Source organism: Triplophysa rosa, linkage group LG15 (assembly GCF_024868665.1).
Source record: "Triplophysa rosa linkage group LG15, Trosa_1v2, whole genome shotgun sequence".
Taxonomy (NCBI): domain Eukaryota; kingdom Metazoa; phylum Chordata; class Actinopteri; order Cypriniformes; family Nemacheilidae; genus Triplophysa; species Triplophysa rosa.
This window is the reverse complement of record NC_079904.1, coordinates 22,727,151-22,739,153: the sequence shown is the minus strand read 5'-3', so window position 1 is coordinate 22,739,153 and position 12,003 is coordinate 22,727,151. Positions and strand designations below refer to the sequence as shown.

The window sequence follows — 12,003 nt, the reverse complement described above, 5'->3', positions numbered from 1 at the left end:
GAGAAGCAGCCACTGGCTGTGTTTGAAACAGAAGGACACAATATGGGCTGCCAAATGACCACGTTATAAAATGGTGTTGTGTGTTGGAATGTTACGCCATACGGGACCTGGGGCACTGAGCGCGCATTAACGGTTTGGGTAGTCGTGGCCTAATGGTTAGAGAGTCAGACTCGTGACCAGAAGGTTGCCAGTTCGATTCTCAGGGCCGGCAGGTAAGACTGAGGTGCCGTTGAGCTGCAGTGATAGCTGCCCACTGCTCTGGGTGTATGTGTGTTCACGACTTGCAGTGCGTGACTTCACTACTCACTGAACGGGTTAAATGCAGAGGTCTCCATAGCTGACAAATAGGTCACTTTCAGAGGAGTGGAGGATAATCAAGAACTGGCCAGTGGAACTGAAAGAAGCCAATGGCTGTGGTTTAGGCGGATGGACACAGCATGGGCTGCCACTGTCGTGGCGAAAAGTCGGTCAGCCAAGTTGAAAGAATTCACGAAGACCAGAGAGCCAGGTTTCCAGAGGTTTCAATCTTTATTTGCTCGAGCAAGCAAAGTGAGACACACAGAGTTCATCTGTAGATGCCCAACGAATACATGTCTGACTCCATCTTTTATACATTGTTCTCAAGTTGTTATCACAGTTCAAACCAATCAGGTTTTACCTGACCTCATCTTCTACCAACCAGTTTTTACATGACATCACTTAATTTTATTAGTCCATCCCCTTATGCCTCGTTACAGTTATATTTCATCCTGCACTTGCTACAGTTATATTTCCGGCCTACCATATTAAGATCTCCGGCCTACCATATTAAGATCTCCGGCCTACCATATTAAGATCTCCGGCCTACCATATTAAGATTTAATTGTAGGGAGCGCTCTCAATAACACATACGTATATCATGTGCTCTTTATCTTGACACCTTTCCGGGGGCTTTCGGACGTCGCAATAACACATACGTATATAAAGTGCTTATTATCTTGACACCTTTCCGGGGGCTTTCGGACGATACATGATTTAACCTTGGTTTTATTAAAAATGAACTCATGGTTTAGTGTGATAATGATAAACAACCCAGCGTTCTTAACCAAACCTCTCTACAAAAGTGTGTGTGGTGTACGTGCAGTTCCTGTCTTAGTGTGAGAAGATATTTGGTGTGTACGCAGGTGTTCAAGTGTTCAAACTCATACATGAGGCCCATAGCCCTTGTTAAGATCAGAGAAGTATATGAACTCTATAACTTCCTTTAAATGTATTCTTTAAGTAAGAAAGCTATTTTATATAAGAAAACTCAGTAATATATTTAGAATATAAGAAAAGTCAATAATATGTCTAGAAAAACCACCACACCACTTGACCTTGTAACAATGCGACACACACTGAGGTCTGATCAACCTGCGGTGGGTCTCCCTTGGCAGAGGGTGTCTTATGATAAAGGGCCGAAACACCCAATGAGGCTGAGGTGCACAACTGACGATGTGTCGCATTGATGGGAACCATACAAAGCAGAACATCACCAAAAGGAATCTTTCACACAGGATAATGGATGTGATGAAAGTGGGACACACAACTCATGAGATGTCTCTCTGATAATGGTAAGGAAAGGTAAGTATGCTAAGTATTTCTATAATCATTTATCCCCCAAACACAGAGGATGCCTACCCGACGAACCAGTGAAACCTCAGACCTCCTTTCCTCTATTCATATTCTTGACTGCTTCCCCCTGTCATGCATAATGCGTGGGAAATGTCCTATTGGGCAATTCAACTGTGCTGAAATAGTGGGATTATAACACCTAGTCCTATTAAGCAAATCTTATACAGTATATCCTCATTTAACACCCAACAATGGAAAGGAAACCTCAAGAGTAGGGAGGAAACCTTGGGTGTAACCAAAATAAAGTATTATCCTGTTCTTTGTCATCTACTAACAGGCAGTTCAAGAGAAAAAGTATTACACCGTATTAAACAGTGATCATCAGACTTCAGATGAAAGTTTTATCGTACGAAATGTCCACGTTTACTTTTGGAGAAAATAAAATGAACCAATTGTTCAGGTGGTATGTTCTTTTTATGTTGCACGGTTTTGTTTTGCGTGGAACTTGAGCTTTGGAAAGTCAATGAAGCCCATTTTTGGATTGTAATGCGGTGATTAAAAACATGATGATGTCACAACATGACAAATGATGCCAACCTCGGCATCGGTGAGAGAGTCACATGTGCAGCCGCGGGGGTCGAGGACGGACCCTGGAGGGGTGCACGTCGCTGGAGCCGAACGCTCTGCGGGGTACACCGGCTGGTGCCGGGGGTTCTTCAGCAGATGGTTTAAACTGCCATGCGTACCGTTATTGGGTGCGGGAGGAATGCCTAATAAATCTAAACAGAGACAAGAGATGTTTTTCAGTTACTAAACCTGCTTATAAAAGAGATAGAGCTACGGCACTAAAGTAGGCCATCAGGTAAAAATACGTTTATACTCTTAATTACTCGTGAATCGGGTGAGAAATACTACATCTTATCTAACCGTTCTCATACGTCACTGAACTTACCACATAGGAGATTATAAACTTCAATGTTCTCAAAGGGAGCCACAGTTGTCTTATAGTTCATTGCCGGTCCATATCCAATGAAAATAGTCTGCAAACATCGTAATGAATCATAATTATAAATCATAATCATAAACACTAAATAACTATTTAGTGGTTTCTAGAACCATTTGAAGTGATGAAAAATATCTTGCATTAGTGTGGTCCACACATGAACACTGTACAGCTAGTTTTGTGGCTATAAATCTTTCCTTTTAAATGCTTTTGAAGTTGGAAAAAAGTATTTTAATGTGAATGTAACTTTAGAGACGGTCCCTAAATTCACGAATATCGAAAGTTTAATGTCAAACCAACTTTATGCCAGTGAAACGCGACAATGAACGCATGCCTTATATGCGCCACGCGCTCGTGTTTAAACACATTAAGACAATTTATAATATAATCTAAAATAAAACAGTATACAATATTCGTTAATGTTCCTGTAGGAGCTTGTTCTGTTGACAGACAGAGGCTTCAATTCCGCGAGTAGGCTACAGTTTGCAAAACTGTGCGAACGGATTGCGAAAGCGTGGGCACAGATTATGAATTCGTGGGTACAGATATCAAAAACTGAGGGGACGGTTTACAAAACCGAGAGCACGGACTGTAAACTCGTGGGTACAGTTTATTAATCCGAGAGCACGGATTTTTAAACTGAGGGAACGAATTACAAAACTGTGGCCACGGATTTGCGGGTCTTGTTTTTTTTTCTCCGAGGGGTGACCAGACGGTCTCCGTAGAAAAGCGCTTTTGACGTCATGTGCGCTTTTTTCATTGTCCAATCGAATGAGTGGAGAGGCGGGGCTTCCCTTGTGGCAACGGAAGTTTACAGATGCTCGGAACGCCTGGAGACATGGAGGAGAAACTTGTTGTGACTGTTTCGGGTTTCCCGGAGCTCGCGCTATAATTCGGTGGTTACCTAGCAACATAAAATAAACGCTGCGCGCTGCTCTTTTCAAAGAGTCACCAAAATTATAGGGCAGTTGTGGCCTAATGGTTAGAGAGTCGGACTCGTGACCAGAAGGTTGCCGGTTCGATTCCCAGGGCCGGCGGGTAACAACTGAGGTGCCCTTGAGCAAGGCACCCTACCCCTACTTGCTCCCTGGGCGCTGCAGTGATAGCTGCACACTGCTCCGGGTGTACGTGTGTTCACTACTCTCTGGATGGGTTAAATGCAGAGGTCACATTTCGTTGCCTTGTACCTTCGTACATGTGCAATGACAATAAATTGAATCTAAATCTAAAAAAAGAGCAGCGCGGCGCGCCTCGCGTTTTCGAACATGAAATGCGCGTTCCTAGACAACCACATAAGTACGTAATTACGACAAACACAGACGTAAGGAGTAACGCTACAGACATAAATAAAGAGTCTTACAAACGATCAAAATTGGACTCGTGCATGTTTAAAAGATGTGATTTAGTGTGAATCTGATAAAAGTTCACATGAAGGGCGCGTCTGGATTTTTCGCAGTTTCTGGGGAAAATCCTGCCCATCATAATCCGCTTTATGGGAATTCATCCAAAGCCTTTAACATGAATTCACTTTAAACCCAAACTAATGACTCGCTCTTTAAAACTCATTACATTCATAAAGACAGACTCGAGCAGAAATGAAATGTCAAAGTGAGTTTTGGCCAGATCAGAAATGAACATTGGCATCTATGACAGATCCAACAAATATTTAGCCTGGATTTTGAGGATAATCCCTTATTTTGTGGATCAGGGTTGATGTTGACCGGGTTAAAGTCAGGTTATGAGAAACAGATAACAGACTGCAATTCTCACAACCGCATTTTCTCGTACAATGTGTACTAAAGGCTGAAACTATAATCCTGTTTCTAATAACATAATTACTAATTAAAAACATTATTTTTATTGAAAATCTGTCATTATAGTCTTTCGGTTTGGAGTTGACTGCCCATGGTCACTATCATGTCACTGCTTGTCAAGATCAAAAAAAAAGAAACTGTCTACTTCTTTGCCTCACTAAGAATCTTTTCTTATATAATGTTCATCATATGTCACTTTTGTACAGTATACCATATACTGTTATCAACTATATATTGTAATTCTTTAAAATAAAAAATGACCCCCAGGTGAAAAAAGTGCTCTATGATACACAAATGTACCTAAAGTGCTCGATTTTCGCTAGTACGGTTCAACGATTAATGGAATCCAGAATAAAAGTTTGTGTTTACATAATATACAGTATGTCTGTGTACTGTGCATATTTATTTTGTATTTATAAACCCTTCACAGACGTACATTTAAGATAAATATCCAAATGAATATATGTTTATATACAATTCAAATTATATATAAATATATACATGGGCAATTCCAGCATTATGGACGTGACATAAAAGAGAATGATCATCAGAGAATGTATTTATTTCCAATATACTGAACCATCTGTTTATATTTCACTAAACCCTTGTTGATAGAGTTTAAACATCAGAAAAATATCAGTCTATGTACAAGTTTTCTATTTTAAAAAAGGGAAATAAACATGCGTTATGGATGTGACAAAAAAAGCATGAGGTTTTTGGGAGACAACAAACTGTAGGATTTCTGTGAATTAAAATGCACAAACCTGAAGGAATAATACCCAACAAATGCAGAAGGGATGCCTCTTCATAGAACATGAAATAGTTTATTTATTTTAATTTTCATGTGCCCATTTATGAGGAATATGTACCGTTATAGATGTGACAATCCTGAAAATGGCACTTACTATGAAAAATCATACACTAAAAATAAAACGAGCTCCAAATGTTAATATCTGTGCTGTAGAGTAAAAACTTTTCATGGTAAGGTTGACATTTTCACGGAATTGCCCACGTGCAAATATTTCCTTAATAGACACATGTATGTTTATGTGTTTATAAATACAAAATAAATATGCACAGTACACAGAGATATATTATGTAAACACAAACCTTTACTCTGGATGCGATTAATCGTTGAACAGCCGTCATTTTAATTTTGTAATTAATATACAAAATATTGTTTTTAGAAATTCTTAAGATAAACTTATGTGCACTCTGCTATTCTCAGACACCATAAATAGAATTACAAAAATCGTATCATCTTAGTATATCAAGTACAAAATTATGTGTGACAATAAAGCACATTAATGACATCATGAAAGTGTACTTAAATAAAGTGTACTTAGTGCACTTTTTTACCTGGGCCATCTGTAAGGATCAGTGGAGTTACCTTGTAGAACGTTACAGTGCTGTTTTATGGATGGGCGGAGAGTTTGCACAGAACAGTTTCATTCCGCCAAACTAAATATATGCTATCATTAAATAATTGACGACAGTGGTCCCGACAGAACTATTTCCGTCTATGATGCAAGACATCTGACATGGACATGTCACTAACCTGCATGTTCTTGAAAACATTATCAGATCCATGGAAGCCCCCAGTGCAGTATTTAATTTCACTGCGTTTCCTGTAAAACAAAACATTGTGAAAAACACAGATTTCTACTGGAAATACCAAGTGCTCATTTAAAAGACACAAACTGATTCCCTGTGAATATAAACGTGTAAGGTTGGTAAAACAAACACACATGAATACAATAATGTTATTGGTTAATTCTATGTCACCTTTTGATTGAGGTGTGAAATATTGTGAATGAAACACTTACAGCGCTGCCTGCCACTGCGGCTGCATGTACAGATGAGCTCGCTCTATACGAACGTGTTTGGCAAAATGAAAGCGCTTGGGCAGGTGCTCCTTCAGATACGGTCTCATTGGCTGATTCGATATTTGACACTTGGAAGAAAAAAAGCGAGAAATAATGAGAAAAAGATTGAGAACCTTAATGAGAACAATCTAAGAAGATAGACTACAACATGACGATAAGAGCTGAGTTTCCCGAAACAGAAAGCGGAACATTATTGACCATTTACCTTATTGATAATTAATTCATTATATCGACCACAAAATCTCTTCTTTGCCGCCCTCCTCCCCCGCCCACTTCATCTTTCACTGCGGAGGACTTCGCTGTATTTTTCACAGAGAAAACATCATCCATCAGCAAACAATTCTCAGCACCTCAGACCTCGGTACACACTACCCTCACTTCAAACATTGAACTCTCCTCTTTCGCCCCACTGACTGACACTGAAGTCACCAGACTTCTCTCCAGCCACCCCACCACCTGTCCCCTTGATCCAATCTCCTCCCATCTCCTTCAGGCCACATCCAGCACGCTCACACCCGCACTCACACACATCATCAACACCTCCCTGCTCACCGGCACCTTTCCATCCACATTCAAACAGGCCCAGGTCACGCCCCTACTGAAGAAACCCACATTGGACCCCTCTACTACCGACAGTTACAGACCTGTATCTCTCCTCCAATTTATTGCAAAAACAATTGAAAGGGCAGATTTCAACCAGGTGTCATCCTACCTATCCCAGAAAAAACTACTGGATGACAAGCAGTCTGGCTTCAAAACAAACCACTCCACTGAGACTGCACTGCTATCGGTCACAGAAGCACTGCGGCTAGCCAAGGCGGAATCTAAATCCTCGGTCCTGATTCTGCTAGACCTATCTGCAGCATTTGACACTGTCAATCACCAGATACTGCTAGCAACCCTGTCATCTCTAGGAATCTCAGGCTCTCCTCTCCGCTGGTTCAAATCCTACCTCTCCGGCAGATCCTTCAGGGTGTCATGGAGGGGCTCGATGTCCACTGCTCACCACATGATCACTGGGGTACCTCAGGGATCGGTGCTTGGACCGCTGCTTTTTTCCATCTACACGACATCCTTGGGACCCATCATACGGGCACACGGCTTCTCCTATCACTGTTATGCTGACGACACCCAGATCTACATCTCGTTTCACCCAGACGATACCACTGTAGCAGCTCGCATTACAGCCTGCCTAGAAGACATCTCAGCTTGGATGAAAGAGCATCACCTCCAGCTGAACCCTGCCAAGACAGAACTACTCGTGTTTCTGGCACACCCCACGGTGCGACACGATCTCACCATCCAACTTGGCAATACCACAATCGCTCCTTCCAAAACAGCCAGGAACCTCGGAGTCATATTTGATGAACAGCTGTCCTTCAATGATCACATTGCAAAGACAACGCGGTCCTGCCGATATGCCTTATTCTACATTAGAAAGGTTAGACCCTATCTCACTGAGCATGCGGCACAACTCCTTGTCCAGGCCCAGGTAATCTCAAGGTTGGACTACTGCAATGCTCTCCTTGCTGGTCTTGCTGCAAAGGCTATCAAACCACTCCAGCGGGTTCAGAACGCAGCAGCACGCCTCGTCTTCCAACAGCCCAAAACACCCTCCTACACTCCTACTCCCCATCAAGAACCCTGCGTTCAGCAAACCAGCGGCGTCTTGTATTGCCTTCTCATAAGGGCAGTAAATGGCTTTCCCGCTCATTCTCCTTCACAACTCCTTACTGGTGGAACATTCTTGCTAACTCGGTCCAGTCAACCACATCTCTCACGACATTCAAAAAACTACTTAAAACCCATCTCTTCTGTGAATACTTGACAGACAAAAGAAAAAGACACTAACCATCTCTCTTTCTCTCAACAGGTATTGTTCTGGCTTTTGTTGAAACTAGTAACTTTGTATTAGCACCTATTGTATTATTGCTCCTGTATGACATATCGCTTATTTCTCCCTGAACTCTCTGTAAGTCGCTTTGGATAAAAGCGTCCGCTAAATGTAAATGTAACTTACACTAGCAGTCAAAAGTTTAGGAAGTTTCTTTATTTTATTTTTTTATATAAATGACAGAGTTTAGATGATCTTACAAGGACGAGTTGAAACTGAATCGGGAAAGCCAGCCAAAGTATGTAAACAGACTGTGACGTTCATACCGAGAGGTTTTTCACCAGACCTTCATAATCGACTGCATGATGAACATAGGAACAGAGAAGAGGTTTACATTTAAACATCATCGCAGAGATCAACTTTTATAAATACAAAACAGCACATATACAGCAATCATTCAGGAAAGACTCACAGGAGAAGAATTCATCAGGCAGACGTCTCGGACGGACCCGGGCCGCAGGGCCCTGGATAACGGTGATGTCATCAATGTTTGTGAGATATTTGGAGACGTACTCGGCTTTATCACACGACGCTTCCTCCATGCCTGCATGTTTAAAATCCTCCTTCTCTTATTATATTATTCAAACACCAGTGATTTAACCGAAGCGCATCATTGACATACAAGTTCAGTATGGAATACTGGAATTGCCCATTATATTTCATATTAATATACAGTGAGAAGTTATAAAGAAAAGTCACAGTGCTCACCGTGATCAGACAGTAGAATCACATTGACACATCTGTGCAGCTGTCTCTGTTTGAGACCCTCCATCAACAGACCAATCATTTTATCAACATTCAATAAAGCTTCAATAACCTGCAACATACAGATGTGACGTCACCACTGTGAATGAAAACACATTCTTTCTTTCTTCTGCAGAACACATAAGAAGATATTTCAAAGAACGTTGGTAACCAAACAACACTGAACCCCATTGACTTTCATTGTATGAACACAAAAGCACATTTCTCAAAATATCTTTCTTAGTGTTCCACCGAAGAAAGAGTCACATACAGGGTTTGAATGAATAAACGATGACAGAATAAACATTTTTGGGGTAATATAACATGTGATCCTGCTTTACCTCGCTACTCATTGGTCCAAACTTATGTCCAGAAGAATCAGGTTCTTCCATGTATACTGTGTAAAAGTCCGGCCTAAACAAAACATTACAGACGCTTTCATGTGTTTTCCTTCATATTGCACAGGCATTAAGATGGAAAAGAATAAAACTTAAGATTAAAACAACAAATTAAGGTGAAAAACAATGAAATAGCGTTACCTCTGTCCTTCAGGCAAATGCAACCAATTAAATATCTTTGCCACCCTGCTTTCGAATGAAATTCTCCTAAAAAAAAAAAATCTTTGCTCATTGTGTGAGACTAGAAGAGGAAAATGTCTTTTTTTGTGCACACTGTAAAAACCAACTTAAAAACTTAAGTTAAAAAACTTCATTAAATAAAAGTCAAATCAAATAATCTTTACGAGTCAGTTGAAATTGAATTATTGAACTGATTAAATACAACTAGATTTTTTAAGTCAGTTTATAATTGAAGTTCAACTGACTTATAATTTGATTTAACTTAAATTTCAGGATGCTGAAATAGGTGATTTTTTTTGCAGTGTACAGCAAACATCTAATTGTAACCTGGTCCTTAAAGGGACAGTACACTCAAAATTCTGTCATCATTTATTCACCCTCATGTCATTCAAAATCTGTATGCGAGTCTTTCTTCAGTGGAACCCAAAAGAAGATATTTTAAGAAATGTCATAGTGGTTTTGTGTCCATACAATGAAAGTCAACGGGGACCAATGTTGTCCAATGTATCTTCTTTTACGGACAGGTTTGGAATGACATGAGGGTGAGCAACTGATGAAAGAACTTATATTTGGGGGTAAAATTATTTTAAAATGTGAAAAAGTATTGTGACTAACTGCTTTGTTTTGTAAAGTATCTAATGAAATCCAGTGCATATCAATGACGATCCATGTTTTGGTGTAAACATCCACCTGTCATACTTCATCCAGAAATCTGGGTATTTTCCATTGACTTGCACATCAGATCCAGGCCAGAAGAAGGTCGCGGTTTTAAGCTTATGTTTCATGGCTGTGAGCCAAATCTGCAGACAATCACAGGAGAAGTGCATTGAATCTAGCTGCACACGAGACAAAAGATGCACTGCAGAAAAGAGATAAGTGACTCGTTCCGTAAAACAGTGTCACGGAAGAAACGCGTCAATCGTCTGAGACATCATTTCCACGGCAGTCAAGTGCATATTCAATCTTGAAAAGATATGAGAAGCTGGATTTAGTCATCAAGTTCCTTTATAAAAGGGAAAACTGTTGGCACAACACAGTCAAGCTTAGAGTCAGCAACCACAAATCCAGTCACTGCAGTCTAATGTCAACATTTCAAAGCTCAAGAAACTGCATAAACGCTAACGGCAAAAGCTACTTATTGCTAAACAAATCCTGTTATCCCCATATACCGGAACTCAGATACAGATGATGATAAAACTGAGACAAGAGCATCAGTGGATAAGTGCGACTTTCCTTTTGTCCTGCCCAAGTTGAGATAGTTAAAGAACTAGACCAAAGGAACCTGAATGGACAATATACAGCCGTGGAAAGAACGAAGACATCACTCTTTGCCTTTACTCAGCATTTCTGCATGTATTGTGTCAATTCCAGTTCAGTGTCAACAGAAAGAAACCTCAGGAATGACATTACGTAACCCAACAGCAGTGTAAAAGACTGAGAGAATGTAAAGACGCATTAAAGTTGTAAAAACATTGAGGATTATTCTAATCTATATTTATTTTTTATAAATACACATACAAATATTAGTATTGTGTTGTTTAAACGTGAGTATGAACTTGTTTTCTTAAGTATTTTGCAAAGTATTGTCATTTAGCATCTGGGAGAAATGTGGCCACTAATTCACAGAATGAAATTAGTAAAATAATTTTGAATCATTTTTTCTTGAAGCTGTAAAAAACGAAGAGAATTTACTATTTATAGGTCTCTCGTCTGTGTTCTGTTAAAATGGTCATTTTGTTTCCTACCGTTAACTACTAACAATATTTCTCCCAAATTACAAAAAAAATATTGTGTCTGTTTACATTTATTTGCAGAAAATGAAAACGGGAGAAACAGGTAAACAACAGAAAAGATGCTCTTTATTTTTTCAGACCTCAAATACTGCAAAGAAATATGATTAAAATGATTTTAATCACAGTTTTCATGTGTCTTGTCATGCTGTCAGTCTTTCATAATGTGTGTGTATTGAGTTCAGTAATGGAAAGCTAAAGCCTTGTTTATATTTTAGGCAAAAGTGTCAAAAGTACGCACAGCACACACCTTTCTTCCTAAATAGATGAGGTGTTTATACTTGGCACGCTTGCCGCTGTGCTGTTCTTTCAACACAAATTAAAAGTGACTATTTTGCTGGAACACCGCTCATCCTCTACAAAAACTGACCGTGGTTTAACAGTGAACCAGCCAACAGGAACACAAAAGGGACCAAGTAAATATCCTGTATATTTCAAAACAAATGTGAAGTATAGACATGACCATATTTAACCCAGAAACTTCCAGCCTCATATGACTTCATACTGTGCTTCGAGAATCTGTAGAGGTCTGTAGAAAGTTTTGGATGTGTAGGTAAGCATATACTCACTGGTTCACCTTGATACCATGAGGGATTGAATTTCTCGTCCGCTCTCAAACTGAAGGAGGCATTGCGAGTCACATCATACATTTTATTGTCCACAATTCCATGAGATTCTGGATAAAGACCCTGTAAAAAAAC

The 12,003-nt window shown here is 39.9% G+C and overlaps 1 protein-coding gene across 2 annotated transcripts in view; it reads right to left on the bottom strand.

Annotated features, from left to right (window-relative positions):
* The window catches only part of enpp1 (ectonucleotide pyrophosphatase/phosphodiesterase 1), a 32,422-nt gene that overhangs the window by 10,410 nt on the left and 10,009 nt on the right, over positions 1-12,003 (bottom strand). For both annotated transcript variants that reach the window (XR_008964456.1, XM_057353808.1), the window contains exons 8-18: positions 11,872-11,991; positions 10,203-10,312; positions 9,474-9,539; positions 9,276-9,348; positions 8,899-9,007; positions 8,603-8,734; positions 8,457-8,488; positions 6,237-6,364; positions 5,969-6,038; positions 2,546-2,633; positions 2,191-2,372 (exon numbers count right to left, since the gene is read on the bottom strand). Coding sequence is in view for 1 of the 2 variants with exons in the window: in XM_057353808.1 (XP_057209791.1) it covers positions 2,191-2,372; positions 2,546-2,633; positions 5,969-6,038; positions 6,237-6,364; positions 8,457-8,488; positions 8,603-8,734; positions 8,899-9,007; positions 9,276-9,348; positions 9,474-9,539; positions 10,203-10,312; positions 11,872-11,991 (1,110 nt within the window). In the remaining variant the exon portion in view is untranslated. The remainder of the gene's footprint in view (positions 1-2,190; positions 2,373-2,545; positions 2,634-5,968; positions 6,039-6,236; positions 6,365-8,456; positions 8,489-8,602; positions 8,735-8,898; positions 9,008-9,275; positions 9,349-9,473; positions 9,540-10,202; positions 10,313-11,871; positions 11,992-12,003) is intronic.